The sequence below is a fragment of the Pongo abelii genome, chromosome 6 (genome assembly GCF_028885655.2).
Source record: "Pongo abelii isolate AG06213 chromosome 6, NHGRI_mPonAbe1-v2.0_pri, whole genome shotgun sequence".
Lineage (NCBI taxonomy): Eukaryota > Metazoa > Chordata > Mammalia > Primates > Hominidae > Pongo > Pongo abelii.
In genome coordinates, this window is record NC_071991.2 from 26629750 (window position 1) to 26654501 (window position 24752).

Consider the following 24752-nt stretch of genomic DNA (forward strand, 5'->3'; position numbering starts at 1 on the left):
GTAAAAAGGCTTTAGGCCTTTTAGGGGTGGCATAGGGATAGGGTACTGGCATTGGGCAGGGTAAGGATGGTTTGGCCTTAAAGGGATGATGAGGGTGGAGTGATCTGTAGCAAGGGAGGGACAGATGATATCCCAGACCCTGGGGTTGAGGAAGGGAGACGTTAGAGGAGCTTGTGGGGATGGCGAGGGGTTGGGGAGAAGGGTGGCAAGGAGGTGTGGCTGTAGCCTAGGAATAGTGAGGGAGGCAGACAGTTTTGTTAGGATGCCTTGGCCGAGGAGAGGGACTGGACAAGTGGGGATGACTAAAAGGAGAGCGAAAAGGAGTGCTGACCTAGTTGACACCACACCAGTGGAGTCTGGAGAGGTCTGGAGGCTTTGCCGTCAATTCCCACAACAGTCATGTAGGCTAGGGAGACAGGTCCCTGAAAGGAGGGCAGGGTGGAGTGGGTGGCCCCCATATTGATCAAAAAGGGGATGGACTTACCCTTCACCTTGAGAGTTACCCAAGGTCCATGATGGTCCATGGGGCCTCCGAGGTGTTCGGGCAGTGTCATTCCTCAGCTGCCAAGCCGAGGAGATCAGGGAAGGAGTCAGCCAGGGGGCTGTGGGGTTGAGCTCCAGGAGCTCTAGGGATGGCAGCTTTAGTTGGACAGTCTGACTTCCAGTGAGGGCCAGCACAAACAGGGCATGGCTTAGGAGGAACCCCAGGCTGCAGGAATTCTTTGGCCCAGTGACTATTTTTATGGCACTTGAAGCATGGCCCTGGAGGGGCTGCTGGGCACTGCGGTCTGGACGCCTTGAAATCCCTACAGGCCATTGGTGTGGCTGGGGTTCGTCTTACGGGGGAGGCAAGCATCTGTAATTCAGAAACACGCTGCCACCAGGTAGCCTCTTCCCTGTTACTGAACACCTTAAAAGCAAGGTTAATTAAATCCTGTTGTGGGGTTTGAGGGCCAGACTCTAATTTTTGAAGTTTTTTTCTAATGTCGGGAGCTGACTGGGTAATAAAATGCATGAGTCGACCTTCTGGCCCCTGGCCCTTCAGGGTCTAAAGCTGGATTTATGGCCAGACGGGCTATAAACTGGGCTGGATTTTCGTCCTTGCCCTGAGTGATTTCTTTTAACTTATCATAATTGACAGCCTTATATGCAGCTTTTTGGAGTCCCTCTACTAAGCAAGTGATCATATAATCTCGCCTGGCCATACCAGGAGATCCTGTTTGATGGTTTCACTGGGGGTCCTCACGGGGGACCTCCCTGGCACCTTCCTGGAGACCTGGCTCAAGGCGCCAGTGGTCACCTGCATAGGACTGAGCTAGGGCCCAAACACCCTCCCATTCTTCAGGAGTGAGTGTAGAAGTGAGGATGACATTTAAGTCACTCCAGGTGAGGTTATAAGACTGAGTTAAATATTGAAATTCCTGGATATATTTAATGGAGTCTTAGGGAAAAGAACCTAAACGCTGGCTGACCTGAGACCGGTCAGACAGGGAGAAAGAAACATGAACTCGGACTATCCCTTCAGCTCCAGCCACCTCTCAAAGGGGAAATAGAGGGGTGGGAGGAGGGGGATTAGAAGTGGGACCAAATTGTCAGCCAGTTCAGGTATGGGGCAGAGTAGGGACCGAAGGGATATAGGGAGGCATGGTATGGGTAGAAGGGGGACTGGGGTCTGGAGAAGGGTTGGGACCGGAGTCGGACGGGCAGGGAGGAGAAATATCAGAAGGGTCTGTGGACAGGAAGGACTCGCTGTCGCCAGAGGGTGGTAGGGGAGCAGATGGGAGGGACAGAGAATTTGAGACAAATCGCATTAGGAACAAGGGCTGGGGAGGGACCAAAGTGTAAAACATGCCTGGATGTATGGAACCTCAAACCATTTGCCCATTTTGTGACAAAAGTTGTCTAAGTCCCACAAAATAGAGAAATTGAAAGTGACATTTTCTGGCCACTGAGAGCCACTGTCTAATTCATATTGGGGCCAGGCCATATTACAGAAGAAAATGAGATGTTTAGGTTCCAAATCAGGTGAAAGACGGAGGGGTTTTAGATTCTTAAGGACACAGGCCAAGGGAGAAGGAGGAATGGAGGGCGGAAGGGTGCCCATAATGAACAGCGGAGGACTGAAGAAACAGAGAGACAGAGAGAGAGAAACGAGGAGGAGAGCAACCACAAGGACCTTCAGCGGGTGTCCCCAGCTGGGTTGTGCAGTGGATGAGTGGCCAAGGCACATGTCCCTGTGGTTGACCAGTCACCTAGGGAAGCCTGTCTTCCCAGAGATAATCCATGACCAATGTTAGATTTAGGAAACACTGACAGTTGAGTGTCCTCTGCTCTCTAAGAAAAGGAAAGTTTGAGAAAGGATGGAGGTCTCTTACCTATCCGAAGGCAGAGGTGGGGCTTTTACAGAGCTGGTCCAAGGTACCGAGGTCACAGGTGGGTCTCTTCAAGAAGTCAGGGGAAGGGGCTAGGGGACATGACTCCCAAAGGAGTTCCCCTATCCTGGATTTCAGCATCAAATGTGTGTTATGGCGCGGTCTGGATTGAAGAGACAACCCAAGCAGGCTTTGTGTGAGTTCCCACCCAAGTGAATAAACAGCCTCACTGCTCACACAAAGCCTGCTTGGGTCGTCTCTTCAATCCAGACTACACCTTAACCCAAAGTAAGGTTCCTCTTTCATCTCTGCTGCTCGCTTATCTTCTAGCCATTGAATGGGAGATCTATACTGGAATATGCCTGACCATTTCCACCAAAACATTTTGATGAACAATTGGAATATGACTTTGTTAATATAGTGGAATATATTTGAGCTTGCATCATGGCTAAGTGAAGAGCTATTATGGTTTTTGAGTGGCCACATCACCCTTGTTTATTTGTCTTGCAATAGCAGCATTCCAATTTAGTGAAATAAAAGACACTAAAATCATGCTTCCCTAATATTATCTCTATTGAATAAACTAGTAAGCATATCATACTAATATCTACTATAATAATTTGGTAGTAAATTTTCTTTCACATTGGATAAACTATCTAAGTATAAATAGTTTTAGTGTACTAGTCATAATGTACATAGGATTTTAAAATATTGTCTGTAACCATAATTCAATTAAAACACTTTATGTTTCGAAAGTATGAATAACAATATTAAAATGACTAAGGGATTCATTCAAAGTAAATATTGTGGCCTTATATTTATACTAGTGTAGAAAATACTGTTCAATTGATACGAATGCAGTTTGTCTACAAATGCTACACCTAACTATGCTAATTGTTCTGAAGTAATAAATAGAAACCAAAGAACAACTACATACTCCAGTGTTCAGTTCATACACTGAACCTCGCTTTTGCAATGGAAGTATTTTAGCCTGCAAATATTAGATAATTACGCTGGATAATCCGTTTTCTGTCAAAGGAATTTACTCAGCATTTTTTAGTCTTCATTATTCTGTACTGCTAAATTTAATACTATCTTTGTGCTCAACTTTTGTGTGCTCTTAAAATGAGTTTTGATTTAAACAAATCTGTGTCTACTTTAAAAGATTAAAAAATTTAAAAAAATCTGCCAAAGCGAAAACAAGGCAATAAATCTGAGGTCTCAGATAAAGACAATCCCAAGTCAAGAACAATGACCAAAAATTTCTTTAGCTATTAATATAATTTATGTATCGTTCAAAACAACAAAGACAAAAATCTATATATAATTTAAAACCTTTAAGAAAAAAGAGATTAGCAAAATATCCTCCCTTATTTTCACATAGGAGAATAAAGCCTCTTATTTCTAATTTTTATTTTCTCCTACAACAGACAGGTCTCTGGACATGTTTTTGAACTCTTGGACATCTTTTTTTTTTTTTTTTTGAGACACAGTCTCATTCTGTCGCCCAGGCTGGAGTGCAGTGGCTTGATCTTGGCTCACTGCAAGCCCCGCCTCACGGGTTCATGCCATTCTCCTGCCTCAGCCTCCCAAGTAGCTGGGTCTATAGGCACCCACCACCACGCCCGGCTAATTTTTTATATTTTTAGGAGAGACGGGGTTTCACCGTATTAGCCAGGATGGTCTCGATCTCCTGATCTCGTGATCCACCCGCCTCGGCCTCCCAAAGTGCTGGGATTACAGGCGTGAGCCACCACGCCTAGCTGAACTCTTGGACATCTTAATTTTGCATACTGTATGCAACTGAAAGAATGTTATCGGACAAAAAAAAGAAGAGAGAAAGGTGTTATAAAAAAAAATCCAGCGAGGTGCATTGACTCATGCCTGTAATCCCAGCACTTTGAGAGGCCAAGGCGGGTGGATCACCTAAGGTCACGAGTTCGAGACCAGCCTGACCAACGTGGCAAAACCCCGTCTCTACTAAAAATACAAAAATTTGCCAGGCATGGTGATGCATGCCTGTAATCCCAGCTACTTGGGAGGCTGAGGCAGGTGAATGGCTTGAACCTGGGAGACAGAGGTTGCAGTGAGCCAAAATCATGCCACTGCACTCCAGCCTGGGCAATAAGAGTGAAACTCCATCTCAAAAAAAAAAAAAAAAAAATCCATGGGTATGTTAATCAAGAAAAATGACAAGACAAATCTCAATCATTTTAGGAGGTTTGCTGCCAAAGTTAAGGATGTGTGCCCTGGAGACAAGTCTATGTCTTTCTTCCAAGATCATTTTGAGGACTTCAAATTTAAAGGGAAAAGGGTGGGATGTTGTAAGTATACAATTTTCATGTAAGAAGAGGATAGAAAAATACAGTCATTCATGCCTTTGTCTGGCTCAGTGAATCTGCATTTTTTTTAACATAAGATGACACAGACAAACAGGGCAGAAGAAAAATGCAGGGAAACTGAATTTTTACATAAGATAACATAGACAAAATGGGGCAGAGGAACAGATAAGCATCTGTGTCTGATGGAAAGGGGAGTGACTGAACCTATAAACTATCAATTTACATTTCTATGATAAAATTTTAACAGAAACACCTTGGGGTAAAGATCTGCAGCTCACTAGGAATTTTATTGTGGACACATATGGGGGGGAGGTATGCAGCTTTTCATCTTTTAACCATCTTATTTAGGAACCAAAAGGGAAAGGCAGGTTTGTGTGACCCAGTTCTCAGATTAACTTTTCTCTTTGGCTTAATGAGTTTGGAGTCCCAAGATTCAATTTACTTTCACAGGTGCACATGAATAAAGCAATTTCTTAGAGATTTATAAAGAGACTTAGATTCTGACACAATAATAGTGGGAGACTACAACACCCCACAGACACTAATAAATCACTGAGGCAAAAAATTAACAAAGATATCAGGACCTAAATGTAACACTTGACCAAATAGTCCTAATAGACAGCTACAGAACTCTTCATCTACAAACTACATAATATACATTTTTCTCATCACCATATGGCACATACTCTAAAACTGACCACAATCAGAAATAAAACAATTCTTAGTAAATACAAACATCCCAAAATTATACCAACCACAAACTCAGATCACAGCCTGATAAAAATATAATTGAATACAAAGAAAACCACTTGAAACCATACAATTACACACAAATTAAAAAACCTGGGCTGGGCATGGTGGCTCATGCCTGTAATCCCAGCACTTTGGGAGGCAGAGGCAGGCAGATCACTTGAGGTCAGGAGTTTGAGACCAGCCTGACCAACATGGTGAAACCCTGCCTCTATTAAATATACAAAAATTAGCCGGGCATGGTGGTGCGTGCCTGTAATCCCAGCTACTCGGGAGGCTGAGGCACAGAATCACTTGAGCCCGGGAGGCAGAGGTTGCCGTGAGCCGAGATCGTGCCACTGCACTCCAGCCTGGGTGACAGAGTGAGAGTCTGTCTCACAAAACAAACACCTGCACCTGAATGACTTTTTGGTAAATAATAAAATTAAGGGAGAAATCAAGAAATTATTTGGAACAAATGAGAACAAACTACTGCAACACAGCTGATACAGTGTTAAGAGGGAAATTTATAGCACCAAATGTTCACGATAAAAAGTTAAAAAGATCTCAATTTAACAAACTAACATTATAAATAAAAGAATGAGAGCAGCAAGAGGAAACCAACTTCTAAACTAGCAGAAGGCAAGAAATAACCAAAATCACATCTGTACCAAAGGAAATTTAGACATGAAAAACTATACAAAAGATCAAGAAACCTAGGAGTTAAATCTTTGAAAAAATTAATAAGTTAAATAAACCACTAGTTAGATTCATGACGAAGACAAGATCCAAATAAACACAATTAGAAATGATAAAAGAAGCATTACCACTGACCCCAGAAAAATACAAATAACTGTTGAAGTCTGCTATGAACACCTCTATGCACACAAACTAGAAAATCTAAAAGAAATGGATAAATTCCTGAACAAATACATCCTCCCAAGACTGAGCAAAAAAAGAAATTGAATCCCTGAATAGACCAATAACAAGCTCCAAAACTAAATTACTAATAAATAGCCAAGTAATCAAAAAAAGCCCAGGACCAGAAGGATTTACAGCTGAATTTTACCAGATGTACAAAGAAGAGCTGGTACCATTTCTTCTAAAACTATTCCAAAAAATTGAGAAGGCACCCTTCCCAACTCATTATATAAGAACAGTATCATATGATACCAAAACCTGACAGAGATATAACTAAAAAAGAAAACTTCAGGTCAATATCCTTGATGACCATTTATACAAAAATCATCAGCAAAATACCAGCAAATTGAATCCAGCAGCACATCATAAAAGCTAATCCACTATGATCAAGTAGACTTTATCCCTGGCATATAAGGTTGGTTCAACATACACAAATCAATAAATGTGATTCATCACATAAACAGAAATACAGACAAAAACCACAAGGTTATCTCAATAGATGCAGAAGAAGCTTTCAATAAAATTTAACATCCTTCGCATTAAAATAATTAAAGGCCCTCAACAAAGTAGGCACTGAAGGTACATACTTCAAAATAATGATTATCTATGAGGAACCCACAACCAACATATGGAATTGACAAAGCTAGAAGCATTTCTCCATGAAAACCGGCACAAGACAAGGATGCTTTCTCTCACCACTCCTATTCAACACAGAATTGGTAGTCCTCACTAGAGCAATCAGGCAAGAGACAAAAATAAAAGGCATCCAAATAGTAAGCAAACAAGTCAAACTATCCCTGTTTGCAGACAACATATCTAGAAAAGCCTATAGTCCCCACAGAAAAGCTCTTTAAACTGAAAAATAACTGAAGCAAAATTTCAGAATACAAAATAAATGCACAAAAATCAGTAGCATCCCTCTACATCAACAACATCCAAGATGAAAACCAAATCAAAAACACAATCTCATTCACAATTGCTACAAAAAGAATATTTAGGAATACAGCTAACCAGGAAGGTGAAAGATCTCTACAACAACAATTACAAAACACTGCTTAAAGAAGTTAGATATGACACAAATAAATGGAAAATCATTTTATGCTCATGGATAGAAAAGATCAAAATTATTAAAATGGCCATACTGCCCAAAGAAATGCACAGATCTAATATTATTCCCATCAAACTACTAAAAACATTCTTAGCAGAACTTAAAAAAAAAAAAACACCTATTTTAAAATTCATATGGAACAACAAAAAACTCAAATAGCCAAGGCAATTCCAAGCAAAAAGAACAAAGCTAGAGGCATCGCATTACCTGAATTCAAACTATACTTCAGGGCTACAGTAACCAAAGAAGCATGGTAGTGGTTAAAAAAAAAAAAAAAAAACACCAAACAACAACAACAACAAAAAGACCAATAGACCAGTGCAACACAATAGAGCCCAGAAATAATGCCACACACCTACAGCCATTTGGTCTTCTGACAAAGCTGACAAGAGGAATGCGGGAAGAATTCCGTATTTAACAAACGATGCTAGAATAACTAGCTAACACTATGTAGAACATTGAAAGTGGATACCTTTCCTACACCATATATAAAAATCACTCAAGATGAGTTACAGATTTAAATGTAAAACTTAAAATTATAAAATACCCTGGAAGATTAACCTAGGAAATACCATTCTAACATAGAAACTGACAGAGATTTCATGATGAAGATGCCAAAAGCAATTGCAACAAAAGCTAAAACTGACAATACAATGTAATTAAACTAGCTATTTCACAGCAATGGAAACTATCAACAGACAAACTACAGAATAAAATAAAATATTTGCAAACTACACTTCTGACAAAGGTCTAATATCCAGCATCCATAAGAAACTCAAACAAATTTATAAGAAAAACACAAACAACCTTATTTAAAAGTAGGCAAAAAACATGAACAGATGCTTTTAAAAGAAGACATACATGTGGCTAAAAAGTAAATTTTAAAAATGCTCTGTCGGGCACGGTGGCTCATGCCTATAATCCCAGCACTTTGGGAGGCCAAGGCGGGTGGATCACGAGGTCAGGAGTTTGAGACCAGCCTGACCAAGATGGTGAAACCCCGTCTCTACTAAAAATACAAAAATTAGCCGGGCACGATGGCAGGCACCTGTAATCCCAGCTACTGGGGAGGCTGAGGCAGAAGAATTGCTTGAACTCAGGCGGGAGAGGTTGCAGTGAGCCGAGATCGTGCCACTGCACTCCAGCCTGGGCGACAGAGTGTGACTCCATCTCAAATAAATACATAAATAAATAAATGCTCATCACTAATCATTAGAGAAATACAGAGAAAAACTACAATGAGATACCATCTCATACCAGTCAGAATGGCTGTTGTTAATAACAGATGCTGGCAAGGTTGAAGAGAAAAGGGAATGCTTATACACTGCTTGTGGGAGTGTAAATTAGTTCAACCATTGTGAAAAGCAGTGTTGTGATTCCTCACAGAACTAGAAACAGAATTACTATTTGACCCAGACACCTCATAATTGGGTTTAAACCCAAAGAAATATAAATTATTCTATCATAGAGACACATGCACATGCATGTTCACTGCAGCACTATTCACATAGCAAAGATATGGAATCAACCAAATACCTATCGATGGTAGACTGGATAAAGAAAATATGGTATGGTAGGGCACGGTGGCTCACACGTGTAACCACAGCACTTTCTAAGCTGAGGCATGCAGATTTGCGCAACTCAAAAGTTCAAAACCAGACTGAGCAATGTGGAAGAACCACGTCTTTACAAAAAATACAAAAAGAAAAATTAGCCAGGCATAATGATACACATCCGTAGTTCCAGTTACTTGAAGGGCTTAGGTAGGAGGATTGCTTGAGCCAGGGAGGTTGAGGCTGCAGTGAGCCAAGATCACACCACTGCACTTCAGCCTGTGCGACAAGGTGAGACCCTGTCTCCAAAAATAATTATAATAAAAATAAAATAAAACAAAATATGTAATACAAACAAAATATGATACATAAACATCATGGAATACCATGTGGCCATAAAAAAGAACAAGAGCATGTCCTTCGCAGCAACACGGATAAAGCTGGAGACCATTAGCCATAGAAAACTAATGCAGAATAGAAAACCAAATATATTTTCTCATGTATAAGAGCTAAATAATAAGAACACATGGACACAAAGAGGGGAACAACAGAGGCCTAGTTGAAGGTGGAAGGTGAAAGAACAAAAAGGGTCGCCAGCTGGGTGCGGTGGCTCACGCCTGTAATCCCAGCACTTTGGGAGGCCGAGGTGGGTGGATCACAAGGTCAGGAGATCGAGACCATCCTGGCTAACACAGTGAAACCCTATCTCTACTAAAAAATACAAAAAAAATTTAGCTGGGCTTGGTGGCGGGCACCTGTAGTCCCAGCTACTCGGGAGGCTAAGGCAGGAGAATGGCCTGAACCTGGGAGGCGGAGCTTGCAGTGAGCAGAGATCGCGCCGCTGCACTCCAGCCTGGGCAACACAGCGAGACTCTGTCTCAAAAAAAAAAAAGAACAAAAAGGATCAAAAAAATACTTGTCTGGTGCTATGCTTAGTATCTCAGCGATAAAATAATCTGCACACCAAACCACCGTGGCACAATTTTACCTATATAACAAACTGCACCTGTACCCCAAAACAGAAATAAAAGTGAAAAGGAAAAAAATCCATGGGTGGGGGAGAATGCCAGGTAGGTGGGAGGCATGGTCTGTGCTACAGATAGTGGCCCAGGTGGGACTGTCCTCTGATTTCTTTGTGTCCATGCAGGCAGATGAGATTATGAACAGGTGGTCCAGAACCCTTGGTTGGTGGAGAGAACAGGCTGCTGCTGCAGATTCAGTGTTTGGGAATAGGAATATGTCAGGAGACTTGTAGACACTTTTGTGGGTTTTTGGCAAAAAACACTAGAATAAAAAAATGCTGTAGTGAAATTCCTGAGGGCGGTGCCTAGTCCTGGGAGGGGTGTAGACACATCAATGTATAATGGGTATGTTTGTGAATGGGTGGAAATTCTGGGATGGCAGCTGCGAGAAAAGGGGGTCTATAATCAGAGCTCCTTTCCTCTAAGTTTTCAGTCCTCTCTCACCATGGAAGGAGACCTGGAATCACAGGACAATGGGCAGTGTGACAGTCTGTGTACAGGAGAGTAGAGCGTCGAATTCCCAGACACCCAGAGTTCCACTCCAGGCCAGGCCTCTGTGATATCTTTCTTTTGGCACCAAATCTGTAAAGTTTGCTTAACACCAAGCAATTCTCCAAAACTAACACATTGTTTAACATTTGAATTCTGACCCCAGAGTCAGCAGACCCTGATTCAGGGCTCAGTCCCACAACACTGTCCTCACTGCAGATGCCAGTCAAAAACCATATGGGCCCATCTATGCTTTTAAACTACTGTTTGAAAATTTAGAACTCCCATAAACTCCCTCAAGTTCAATAATTTGATAGAGCTACTCACAGAACTCTGCAAAACACTGTGGTTATGTCAACCAGTTTACTATACAAGATACAACCCAGGAAAATTCAAAAGGAAAAAATGTATAGGACAAAGAAAAGAGGTGGGGAAAGATGAAGCACATAGATAATCCTGGTAAACAGCTGTGATTAATAAAAGTCCCCATCCTTTGTGTTCTCCAGGAACAGTTTATGGAAAGAAACACCCTTCCCATTATGACTTAGATGGTACTCTTTTTCTTAACTATTTAATAACCAAACGCTCACTCTGCATATTTTCTTTTTCATATTAAAAAATTAGCTGAATTTTTCTTCAGTGGTCAAAATAAAGTTCTTCTTAATCAAACTTCACTTAAGTTTATCTCCTTTCCACAGGCTCCTGAACTTTGAGGTACCCTCAGTCTGAGCCAACATGCAACCCCATTTTTTGTCCCTCCTAAAGACTTGATGACTTCAGGATAAAAGTTTTCTAATCTAGTATTTTTTTTCACCCTCCATTTGCCATTCCCCTGTGACCTTCTTTCTAACCTTCTTTGCTCCTCCCAAAAAAAAAAGTCTTTGTCTGCCTAAACTTTGCAATTCTTAAAGATCTTATAGTTGGTATTTCCTTCTGTTGCAATACTCCTTTAAAATTCAAAATTTTTTTTACAGAAACCTCATTCTGTTTTTACAAAAAGTAAAATACTGCCTCAAAACGATAACAACTTCATCTTTAGTAAGACTGTCTCATTCCCCTTCCATCTTAATGTTAACTGCATCTGCCTGTGGGTCCCCCAACGTCCTGGGCTCTGTAGCTTCTCTCAGAATAAAGCCTTCTTCCATGGCTGGGGTGAGCAGGGGAGGCTTCCAAGAAAGAACTAACTGGGCCTTTAATAACCTCCCTTCCCTTTGCAGGCTCAATATTACCCTTAGCTTGGAATCACTGGGCACAAGCTTTAATTTCCACGTCAAGGTTATTCACTTGGGTTTTGAAACTGCTTTAAAAATTCGGCAAAATTAGGCACAGTATTTATATATGGGAAGGAAATTTTTTTTTCTTTTTTTTTGAGACAGAGTCTTGCTCTGTTGCCCAGCCTGGAGTGCAGTGGTACACTCTTGGCTCACTGCAACCTCTCCCTCCCAGATTCAAGCGATTCTCCTGCCTCAGCCTACCAAGTAGCTAAGACTACAGGTGCTTGTCACCCACACCTGGCTAATTTTTCAGTAGAGACGGGGCTTCACCATGTTGGCCAGGCTGGTCTTGAACTCCTGATCTCAGGTGATCCGCCTGCCTCAGCCTCCCAAAGTGCTGGGATTACAGGCGTGAGCCACTGCACCCAACCAAGGGAAGGAAATTTTAAGGTGCTTACATTTCATACCTCAGTAAGAAATGCAAAGTATTTATTCCTTTCAGACGATAAATGTATTATTTTATTATTTTCATTAAAAATTATGTAGTAATCAATTAGTCATATGGGAACACTTCTAGGAGGTACCAACTTTCATCTCATAAAATTTAGCATTAACCGGCTGGGTGCAGTGGCTCATGCCTGTAATCCCTTGGGAGACCAAGACGGGCGGATCACTTGAGGTCAGGAGTTCAAGGCCAGCCTGCCCAACATGGTGAAACCCCGTGTCTAATAAAACTACAAAAATTACCTGGGCATGGTGGTGCATGCCTGTAATCCCAGCTACTTGGGAGGTTGAGGTAGGAGAACTGCTTGAGCCCGGAAGGCAGAGGTTTCAGTGAGCCACGATCGCACCACTGCCCTTCAGCCTGGGCGACAGAGCGAGACTCCGTCTCAAAAAAAAAAAAAAAATTAGCGTTATCCTCACAAATCAAGATGATAGGATATAGAACAGAGGTATCCTCATAAATCAAGATGATAGGATATAGAACAGAGGTATTCACTGTAACAAATGTACCCTGCAAGAAGAGGAACTGATGCTTTCATAAATCTATGTAACTCATCAATTATCTACCACATTTTCTTGTAAAAATGTATTCATTTTCTACAGTCAAAATGGAAGAGAGGTTTTTTTCCTTTCTGTTTCCCTGCTAGCACTCTAAAAACTAAGCCTTGGAATACCATTGGACATCACCCAGCCATAAAAAACACACCTGAGTAAATTCCTAAACTAAGTCTGGGAAAGAAAAAGGTAAATGAGAATTCTTAATAAATGGTATATATTATTAGATATTTTTTTCTCTGAAACTCACCTCTTTTATGCTCTGTAAATATTTTCTTAACTTTTAAATCATACTAATAAAATGCAAGTTACAGTTATAAAACTGAAATCAAAATAAGTGAACAAATCTTTTCAAGGTGACAAACCCAGGGGGTGGCGGTGCTGATTAGAAAACAGACGTGTCTGATGAGTTCATGTCCTTTGCAGGGACATGGATGAAGCTGAAAACCATCGTTCTCAGCAAACTATCGCAAGGACAAAAAACTAAACACCGCATGTTCTCACTTACAGGTGGGAATTGAACAATGAGAACACATGGACACAGGAAGGGGAACATCACACACCGGGGCCTGTTGTGGGGTGGGGGGAGGGGGGAGGGATAGCATTAGGAGATATACCTAATGCTAAATGATGAGTTACTGGGTGCAAGCACACCAACATGGCACATGTGTACATATGTAACAAACCCGCACGTTGTGCACATGTACCCTAAAACTTAAAGTATAATAATAAAAAAAAATTAAAAAAAAAAAAAAGAAAACAGATGTGTCTGACTCATGTGTCAAGTCAGGCTACCCAAACACTAGATTCTCCTACCCCATCCTTCTCACTTAAGTGCTCAATGACCACCCTCTCCGTAGACACTGCCCTATGCCTCAGTGACTACTCCAAGTGCATTTCACTTTGCAAGTTCTTGTACCATCTCACTGGGGTCAAGTTTGATTTTTTTTTTTTTTTTTTGTCTTCTGGAATACTATTTTTTCTTTCACAAATCTTAGAGAATCCAGGGGGCAGAAATTATTTCTGAGTTTTCCTCTCAATACCAGCATCTGATTGGCTGACCAGCAACGTACCTCTGAGAAATGGAAGTTGGGTTGAGTGAACACAATCTTAATGCCTCAAAGGGTTAGCTTTCCAAAGGAAGAGTATACCAGGAGATTCCTCTTAGCCCCAGGGCATCCACCTGCTCCCTTGAGAGGCTACACTCCAACCTCAGATTGTCCTATGTCTCCCATTCCCAGATACCCAGAGTTCCATTTCAGGCCAGGAGCTGAAATTTACTAGAGATTCTAGCATACACAGCCACAGTTGATATCTTGATTTATCCCCAGACAGTACTGAAACCCAGGACCAGGAGAAAACCGAAAGGTGGCTGAGGACACATCACCCTGTAAAGTTTCCAAAGGGAAACCTTGACCCAAAAACATTCTGATAAGATCTCTGCGCCTAGGGAAGATAAAAGGAAAATAGGCACAGACTTTTTTTTTTACAATACAGTGTCAGGGGATTATTTTTTGTTTTCTTCTCATTGGAAATATTTTCAAACAGCAAACAATTTGTTTAAAGTGCCACCCAACAATTTGTCAACAATGATTAATTAAAATACAGTATCTAAAATGTACACTAAAGGACAAATAGTTGATAATGTGAATTAGGGAGGGGAAGTTGGCATTTGGGAATGTCAAAGGAAACTGGAAATTTAGCATTTTACTGAAAGTCAGTTAGGCTAAAAGAATGGGGAATAGGGAGTAGTCTTGAGACCCTGCTTGAGGCACATGTGAAAGTTGCAGGGGAAAATCTGTCCCCTGTGGAGTGTGAAAATAACTAAATGGCAGGCAATTAGACTGAGGTGGCTCTAGTCCCAGGGTTTTTACTTTTTAAAAAATCTAACTCAAATGCATTTTTTTGTGAATTACTACATTGGGGAAAACAAAATTTAGACTTAATCAACCATAAACTGCCAGTTAAGCTCTGATTACGTGACCAGAAAATTTCCACCTTGATCTGAAACTAAGAAACTACATAACTCTACCTAACCAATTATTGAGTTTGCTTTCCTTTATCATGCACCTTATAAAAGTCTTTTCTTCGAGCCCCTCCCATGGAAAATGAACTACAAACCACAGCTGGGTGCTCTATAATTCTTGAATTACTCTTTGATTAAATTCTTTAATATTTTTGCGGTGACTTCCATAGATTTTTAAGAGAAAAAAGATGGACTAGGAACCCCACAGACTAAAGCTTTTCCCATTCATGAACCCCGCATCCCGAGTCAGGATTCTCCCCTGATGACCCTCCCGGCATCCCTGCACAATCGGGGAGAGCTGCGGCGCTGCGGGTGGGTGCAAAGCTGCCCAGAGAGGGCTCCAGGCCAGGGCACAGTCACTGCGCAAGGAGGAGGCAGGACGCCCAGGGTCCCGGCTGTCAGCCCAGCCGCCATCTTACGGCTGAAGGGGACTGAGGACCGAGCTGCGCCAAGGAGAACTCGGGGCCGCGGGGGACTGAGGGCCCAGCTGCGCCAAGGAGAACTCGGGGCCGCGGATTTTGGAGGCCCGAGTCCAGCCACAGCCACTTCCGATCGGTTCCAACTAGCCCCTCCCCCTCTCTCGGGATGTCGGACACAGCACTCACCATTTCTAGGCTTCCAGGGGGTCCCGGCGTCTTAGCTGTGGATCTCCCAATATCTGCAGGTCACAGGGACACAGAGGCTGGGCCTCTAGGAGCAGAGGACACTGAGCAGTGGAGAGGAGGGCAGGAGCTCCGGCTGCAGCCAGAGACAAAGGCCCCGCCAAATCCCGGAAGCCGTCCTGTCCGCTCCAGCTGCGTGCCTGATTGGACGGTTCCCAGCCCAGCGGTCCTGATTGGATAACGTTTGCTGCTCCGCTCCCTCAGGCCCTGAGTGACAGAAGCTGTGCTCAGATGCTGGGCTGGAAGATGATAAAGTGAAACCGAAGCTGCAGCCTTTTCAGGCAGGGCTTCCTCCCTGAGTTGAGCCAGGTCCACCCCAGAAGGCATTTGCATTTAACCCGTGTATAAAGTCATATGCATTTATAAATAATATATTATGTGGCTATTCACACATGAAAATAATATAACAATTATTTTAAAATTCCAGATTTTATGCGCTTTCTGAATTCTGGTCCTTCGAGCAGGCCGATTGAGAGTTTAAAAAGGAGGCAATCCTCTGAAATAAAACGTGAGCCACATGTGTATTCTAAATTTTCTAGCAGTCAAACTTCAAGAAGAAAGAAGAAGGCCGGGCGCTGTGGCTCATGCCTGTAATCCCAGCACTTTGGGAGGCCGAGGCGGGCGGATCACGAGGTCAGGAGATCGAGACCATCCTGGCTAACATGGTGAAACCCCGTCTCTACTAAAAATACAAAAAATTAGCCGTGCGCGGTGGTGGGCGCCTGTAGTCCCAGCTACTCAGGAGGCTGAGGCAGGAGAATGGTGTGAACCCAGGAGGCGGAGCTTGCAGTGAGCAGAGATAGCGCCACTGCACTCCAGCCTGGGCGACAGAGCGAAACTCCGTCTCAAAAAAAAAAAAAAAAAAAAAAAGGAAGAAGAAACAGGTGGAATTCATTCTAACCATTTAATTAACCCACTATATCAAAAATATTATATTAATATCTGAGCAATATGTAATTATTAATAAAGTGTATATATTTTTGGAACTAAATCTTTAACTCTGTATTTTACCTTTCTAGCACATCGCAGTTCAGACCAGCCACATTCCGGACATCCAGTAGCCATACATGGCCAATAGCTGTCACATTAAAGTGCAGCTTTGACAACAGGGGGTTGAAGGGCCTGAACATTCCTTTTCTGCCAGAGGTGAGGGAAGAGCCCTTTTCTGCCAGAGGTGAGGGAAGAGCCTCTCCCTACCAACATCTCTCTTCAGTTTTGAGGTGGAACAGACCGTGGCCATAAAAAGAGCAGAGGACAGCAGGAATAAAATAACCTAAAGTTGTTAAGAATTAATGTAATTAATATGTATATAATTAAAACTACTAGATGTATGAAAAACAATTCTGCATAGAGAATGTATAAACAAAAGCAAAATATGCTTTTAATGAAGAAAGTTAGAAACATTTTATCTAGTTTGGAATTACTTAATGATTGTTTCAAATTGAAAAAAGAAAAAAACAAAAATATAATATAAAAAGTTGAAAAATTTATTATAATAGACTATAAAATATTTATGAAAATCTACAGTAGCCAAAAATGACAAATTTGATGGATTTATTTATAAGGTTTTATTAAAATTAGCTTTAGTATTAATAATACAGTAATACAAAAGTAAAAGTTGATTTTCTTTTGAACAAAAATTTTACATATCAATATGACATAGTAAAATATTTTTGTCCACCTTTTGAATGAATTTTAAAATAAAGAAAGTAAAAAAGAGATAGAATTTTTCTCATGCTATCTTTCTCAGGTTTTTTGACTGGAAAACTGAATCTCCTGTATCAAACACTAAATGATTTTGTTTTTAAAATCTTTTATTGATCACTTTGGATAAATAAATGACTATTATTTTATGGTGTTCTGTGATCCTATTTTAGTGAAGTGTTTTAACCCTATGACATATTTGACAGGCTTCCCAACATCAAATTTTGCTTTAAAAGTGTCTTTTTTTTAGACCCCGCACTTTTGGATGCTATAGAGTGTCAATGCAGCATGCAAAAGAGTGATAAACAGGCAGGGGGCAGTGGCTCATGCCTGTAATCTCAGCACTTTGGGAGGCGGAGGCGGGCAGATTACCAGGTCAAGAGATGGAGACCATCCTGGCCAACATGATGAAACCCCGTCTCTACTAAAAACACAAAAATTATCTGGGCATGGTGGTGAGCACCTGTAATCTGAGCTACTCATGAGGCTGAGGCTGGAGAATGGCTTGAACCTGGGAGGCAGAGGTTGCAGTGAGCCAAGATCACTCCATTGCACTCCAGCCTGGGCAACAAGAGCAAAACTTCGACTGAAAAAAAAAAAAAGTTAACTTACATGGAAGCATTATCAAAATAAAAATAATGTTTGCCAGGCATGGTAGCTTATGCCTGTAATCCCAGGACTTTGGGAGGCCGAGGCAGATGGATCACCTGAGGTCAGGAATTCAAGACCAGCCTTGCCGACGTGGCAAAACCCTGTCACTACTAAAAATACAAAAATTAAGCCAGACGTGGTGGTGGGTGCCCGTAATCCCAGCAACTCAGGAGGCTGAGGCAGGAGAATCGCTTGAATCCAGGAGCCAGAGGTTCCAGTGAGCTGAGATTGTGACATTACTCTCCAGCCTGGGTGACAGAGCGAGATTCTGTCTTAAAACTATATATATATATTTGACCTCCTTCAACTTATATTTTAATAAATATGTTATTAATATTTATGTCAAAATTGTATGAAATTTCTAAAAATCTAATGTATCTGAGTATATGCTCTTATTCATAATTATGGTTATTATGATAAATTATTGTCGGCAACAGATATTATCAATTTCTTTTGTTTCTTTATAACCATGTAAAGTCATTTCCACAGTTAATGGCTTAATTCTGATGTAGTTTCTAAAAACTTTAAAAGCATGAAAAATCCTAGAGTACTGTGTTTTCAAGGAGGTTCATGAAAAGACGGAAAAGGCCCAGATGAGTTAAGTACAGATTTCTGATAACGTTAGAATTATATTGTTTGAATTAGGTAAAGATTGTGAGAATTCAGCCAGGCACGGTGGCTCATGCCTGTAGTCCCAGCACCTTGCATTTCTGTGGGATCAGTCATGATACCCCCTTTATCATTTTTTGTTTCAACTATTTGATTCTTCTCTCTTTTCTTCTTTATTAGTCTGGCTAGCAGCCTATCGATTTTGTTGATCTTTTCAAAAACACCAGCTCCTGGATTCATTGATTTTTTTAAGGGTTTTTTGTGTCTCTATCTCCTTCAGTTCTGCTCTGATCTTAATTATTTCTTGTCTTCTGCTAGCTTTTGAATTTGTTTGCTCTTGCTTCTCTAGTACTTTTAATTTTGAGGTTAGGGTGTTGATTTTACCTTTCCTGCTTTCTGTTGTGGGCATTTAGTGCTATAAATTTCCCTCTACACACTGCTTTAAATATGTCCCAGAGATTCTGGTACATCGTGTCTTTGTTCTCATTGGTTTCAAAGAACATCTTTATTTCTGCCTTCATTTCGTTATTTACCCAGTAGTCATTTAGGAGCAGGTTGTTCAGTTTCCATGTAGTTGAGCCGTTTTGAGTGAGTTTCTTAATCCTGAGTTCTAATTTGATTGCACTGTGGTCTGAGAGACTGTTTGTTATGATTTCCATTCTTTTGTATTTGCTGAGGAGTGTTTTACTTCCAATAATGTGGTCAATTTTAGAATAAGTGCAATGAGGTGCTGAGAAGAATGTATATTCTGTTGATTTAGGGTGGAGAGTTCTGCAGATGTCTTTTAGGTCCACTTGGTCCAGAGCTGAGTTCAAGGCCTGAATATCCTTGTTAATTTTCTGTCTGGTTGACCTGTCTAATATTGACAGCGGGGTGTTAAAGTCTCCCACTATTATTGTGTGGGAGTCTAAATCTCTTTGTAGGTCTCTAAGAACTTGCTTTATGAATCTGGGTGCTCCTGTATTGGGTGCATTTATATTTGGGATAGTTAGCTCTTCTTGATGCATTGATCCCTTTACCATTATGTAATGGCCTTCTTTGTCTCTTTTGATCTTTGTTGGTTTAAAGTCTGTTTTATCAGAGATTAGGATTGTAACTCCTGCTTTTTTTTGCTTTCCATTTGCTTGGCATCCCTTTATTTTGAGCCTATGTGTGTCTTTGCACGTGAGATGGGCCTCCTGAATACAGCACACTGATGGGTCTTGACTCTTTATCCAATTTGCCAGTCTGTGTCTTTTAATTGGGGCATTTAGCCCATTCACGTTTAAGGTTAATATTGTTATATGTGAATTTGATTCTGTCATTATGATGCTAGCTGGTTATTTTGCCCATTAGTTGATGCAATTTCTTCATAGTGTCATTGGTCTTTACAATTTGGTATGTTTTTGCAGTGGCTGGTGCCAGTTTTTCCTTTCCATATTTAGTGCTTCCTTCAGGAGCTCTTGTAAGGCAGGCCTGGTGGTGACAAAATCTCTTAGCCTTTGTTTGTCTGTAAAGGATTTTATTTCTCTTTCACTTATGAAGCTTAGTTTGGCTGGATATGAAATTCTGGGTTGAAAATTCTTTTCTTTAAGAATGTTGAATATTGACCCCCATTCTCTTTTGGCTTGTAGGGTTTCTGCAGAGAGCTCTGCTGTTAGTCTGATGGGCTTCCCTGTATGGGTAACCCGACCTTTCTTTCTGGCTGCCCTTAACATTTTTTCCTTCATTTCAACCTTGGTGAATCTGATGATTATGTGTCTTTGGGTTGCTCTTCTCGAGGAGTATCTTTGTGGTGTTTTCTGTATTTCCTGAATTTGAATATTGGCCTATCTTGCTAGGTTGAGGAAGTTCTGGATAATCTCCTGAAGAGTGTTTTCCAACTTGGTTCCATTCTCCCCGTTGCTTTCAGGTACACCAATCAAATGTAGATTTGGTGTTTTCACATAGTCCCATATTTCTTAGAGGCTTTGTTCATTCCTTTTTTATTCTTTTTTCTCTAATCTCGTCTGCTTGCTCTATTTCAGTAAGTTGATCTTCAATCTCTGATATCCTTTCTTCTGATTGATTGATTCGGCTATTGATACTTGTGTATGCTTCATGAAGTTCTCATGCTGTGTTTTTCAGCTCCATCAGGTCATTTATGTCCTCTAAACTGGTTATTCTGGTTAGCAAATTGGCTAACCGTTTTTCAAGGTTCTTAGCTTCCTTGCATTGGGTTAGAACATGCTCCTTTAGCTCAAAGGAGTTTATTACCCACCTTTTGAAGCCTACTTCTGTCAATTCATCAAACTCATTCTCTGTCCAGTTTTGTTCCCTTGCTGGCGAGGAGTTGTGATCCTTTGGAGGAGAAGAGGCGTTATGGTTTTTGGAATTTTCAGGCTTTTTACACTAGTTTCTCCCCATCTTTGTGGATTTATCTACCTTTGGTCTTTGATGTTGGTGACTTCGGATGGGGTCTCCGAGTGGACGTGCTAGTCCTTTCTGTTTGTTAGTTTTCCTTCTAACAGTCAGGCCCCTCTGCTGCAGGTCTGCTGGAGTTTGTTGGAGGTCCACTCCAGACCCTGTTTACCTGGATATCACTAGAGGAGGCTACAGAACAGCAAAGATTGCTGCCTGTTCTTTCCTCTGGAAGCACCCAGAGGGGCAACTGCCAGATGCCAACCAGAGCTCTCCTGTATGAGGTGTCTGTCGGCCCCTACTGGGGGTCAGGGACCCACTTTAGGAGGCAGTCTGACTCTTAGCAGGGCTCAAACGCTGAGCTGGGAGGTCCGCTGCACTCTTCAAAGCCGTCAGGCAGGGATGTTTAAGTCTGCTGAAGCTGCACTAAAATTTCTCAGATATGCCATTTGAATAAACTCTGTTGTCCAAGTCAAATTACCTATAAGAACCCCTCATTTATCTGTGCTATGCACCTAATTTGGAGACACAAACTTGGTACTTAAGAGGACATAAATTTAATGTTCAGTGTGGACCCATGAAGAACCTAGACAGCCAACAGCCAGTTGTTCATTCCTGAGTTCTTAAAGCTTCCGTTATAAAAAGCTGTGCATTCCATTATCATTATAGAAGAGATCAAATAATCTACATAAAATATAAATTAGGCCGGGTGCAGTGGCTTATGCCTGTATTCCCAGTACTTTGGGAGGCTGAGGTAGGTGGATCACGTGGTCAAAAGATCAAGACCATCCTGGCCAACATGGTGAAACCCCATCTCTACTAAAAATACAAAATTAGCCAGGTGTAGTGGCACATGTCTGTAATCCCAGCTATTCGGGAGGCTGAGGCAGAAGAATCACTTGAACCCGGGAGGTGGAGGTTACAGTGAGCCAAGATCACACCATTGCATTCCAGCCTGGGCAACAAGAGTGAAACTCCATCTCAAAAAAAAAAAAGAAGAAAAGAAAAAGAAAAGAAAATAGTCACATCATCTACATGTCGAGGCCACAGATATGTATATGTATTGATATGTATCAATAACACTTGTGGGCAGGGACCAGACAGAAGAACCACATCACCTGTGTGCTGGGCTCTGTGATAAGTCACCCTTTATCTGTGGGTATGGCCCACGTAGAAAAGGCAAGCCAAATCACCTGGTGCAGGGCCCAGAGATATGTCACAGTGTCTTCTATAGGCAAAGGCCAGGGAACAGAGGAGAGTCACATCGAATAGTTGATATACCCAGAGATATGTCACAATGCCCCTGTAATCAGGGTCCAGGTAAGAGACTCAAATCACCTTTGTTCTGGGCCCAGCAATATGTCACAATGCTTTCTCCATAACTGTCATACAAAGAGGAGACCCAGGCTCTTACCTAATTCACTAAGCCTAGCTATGATAGTATCTCTTACATTGGGTGGCTTGTAGGAAGAGGGTTGTCATCTCTCCTGTGAGCTGGACCAAGATATATGTCATAATCCAGTAGAGAGCAAGCATGAGAGTCACATCACCTGGGTGCTGGGCAAGGGATATGTTACAATCTTCCCTGAGGACAGGGACCAGGCAGGAGAGTCACATTAGCAGAAGAGTCACATTACCTGGGTGCTCAGGAAGGGATCTTATTTGACAATCCCCCCCTGAAAGCAAGGCACAGAATGCACAGTCACATCACATGGGTTCTTGGCCCAGTAATATCTTACAATGCTCAGTATGAGCAACACCCTTTCAGGAGAGGCAGATTACCTTAATGGGGGACCGAGCGATATGCCGCAATCTTCTTTGTGGGCAGGATGCAGGAAGAACAAAAGTCACATCTTCTAGGTGATGGATGCAGGGAGATGTAAACAGTCCCTCTGTGGACAGGGCCAAGGCAGAAGCCTCCAATTCTATAAATGTAGGGCCCAGGGATTTGTCACAATACCTAACATATGCAAAGCCCAGGCAAAGAGGAGAGTTATATCACTTACCTCCTAGGTCAAGTAATATGTCCCAATCCTCCCTTTTGACATGGCCCAGGCAGGAGAAGAAAGTGACATCACCTAGGTAATGAATAAAGAGATATGTCATAATACACCTGTGGACAGGGCCAAGGCAGGAGTCACATCACTTAGATGTTGGTCCCAGCCATATGTCAAAATACACAAAGTATACTGGACCCAGGTAGGAGAGGAGAGTCATGTCACCTAGGTTCTGGGCCCAGGCATACATCACAATCCCTACTTGGGCAGAGCCCAAGCAGTAGAAGAGAATTACATCAACTAGATACTGGGTCAATAAATATGTCATGATACTTTCTGAGGGAAAGAATGAGGCAGGAGATTCACATCACCTAGGTGAGGGGCCCAGAGATATGTCACAATGACCTTTGTTAGTAGAGCTCAGGGAAAAAAAGTCACATAACACAGGTGCTGGGCCAAATGATATGTCACAATTCTAACCATAGATAGATCCCAGTAAGGAGAAAGTCAAATCGTCTATAAGATGGGCCCAAAGATAAGTCAAAATTACCTCTGTGGGCAGGGACCAGGCAGAAGAATCACATCACCTGTGTACTGGTGATAAGCCGCTTTATTTTGTAGGCATGGCCCAGGTAAGAGAAGAGAGTCATATCACCTATGTTCTCAGCCCAAAAAATATGTCACAATCTCTCTTATGAGCAAAGCCAAGGTAAGAGAGAAGAATGACATCAAATAGTTGATGCTCTAGAAGACATGCCACAATGCCACCTGTGGGCAGGGTTTACAGGGAGACTCACATGACCTTGGTGCTACATTCAGCAATATGTCACAATGCCTTTTGAGGGCAGGGCTGAGCAAAAGAGTAAGTTCAGCTTTTTTTTTTTTTTTTGAGATGGAGTCTTGCTCTGTTGCCCAGGCTAAAGTGCAGAGGTGCGATCTCGGCTTACGCAAGCTCCACCTCCCAGGTTCAAGCAATTCTCCTGCCTCAGCCTCCCAAGTAGCTGAGATTACAGGCACCTGCCACTGCGCCTGGCTAATTTTTGTATTTTTGTATTTTTGTGATTTGTAATTTTGTATTTTTAGTAGAGACGGGGTTTCACCATCTTGGCCAAGCTGGTCTGGAACTCCTGACCTCATGATCCACCCGCCTCAGCCTCCCAAAATGCTAGGATTACAGGCATGGGTCACCGCTCCCGGCCAGTAATGTCAGCTTTTTGTTGGGCCCAGCAATATGACACAATCTCCTCTCTTGGCAGGACCTAGGAAGACAAAAAGAGTCACATCAACTAAGTACTGGGCCCAGTGAAAGATCACAATCACCTCTGTTAGCAAGAAGAAGGCATAGTCACAACACCTGGGTAATGGGTGCAGAGATACATGGGTGCAGAGATACATCACAATGCCCCCTGTAGGAAGAGCCCAGCAGCAACATAACACTGGTAATGGGCCCAGCAGTATGTAACAATGGCCACGGTGGGCAGGGCATGGCAGAAGAGTCACATAACTTGGGTGAAGAGCCAAGTTATATGTCACAACATTCTTCTGTGACCAGCACCAAGGCAGGAGAGGAGACTCAAATCCCCTGTGTGCAGAGCCCAGCAATGTTTCAAAATGCCTCCTGTGAGCAGCATCAATGCAGGAGAATAGTGTCACATTAAGTAGATGGTGGGTCCAGCCATATGTCACTATTCCATCTCCAGGCTGGGCCTAGGCAGAAGAGTCATTCACTCAGGTGCTGAGCAGAGGTATATTTCACAATCACACCTGCAGGAAAGTCCAGGGATAAGACTAACAATTCCGCATATGTCCTGGTTGTAGGTGTGAGTATTAACACTTTCTGTGCTTTTTGTCTAACTATACAAGTTACAGTCTCATTGGTAAACTGTATCTGTGCATGAGAACCTCAATCCCTTCT

The 24752-nt window shown here is 41.9% G+C and overlaps 1 protein-coding gene across 4 annotated transcripts in view; it reads right to left on the reverse strand.

Annotated features, from left to right (window-relative positions):
- The window catches only part of ZNF107 (zinc finger protein 107), a 54200-nt gene extending 38575 nt beyond the window's left edge, over positions 1-15625 (reverse strand). The window contains exon 1 of one of the 4 annotated variants that reach the window (XM_063725715.1): positions 15441-15625. In XM_063725715.1, coding sequence (XP_063581785.1) covers positions 15441-15443 — 3 coding nt within the window. In that variant the 5' untranslated portion in view covers positions 15444-15625. Of the gene's footprint in view, positions 1-2375; positions 2535-12497; positions 12635-15440 lie in introns of those variants that run through there. The other 3 variants (XM_009242758.4, XM_054560518.2, XM_054560519.2) reach the window with 3 other exon arrangements.
- Positions 15626-24752: the final 9127 nt, after the last annotated feature.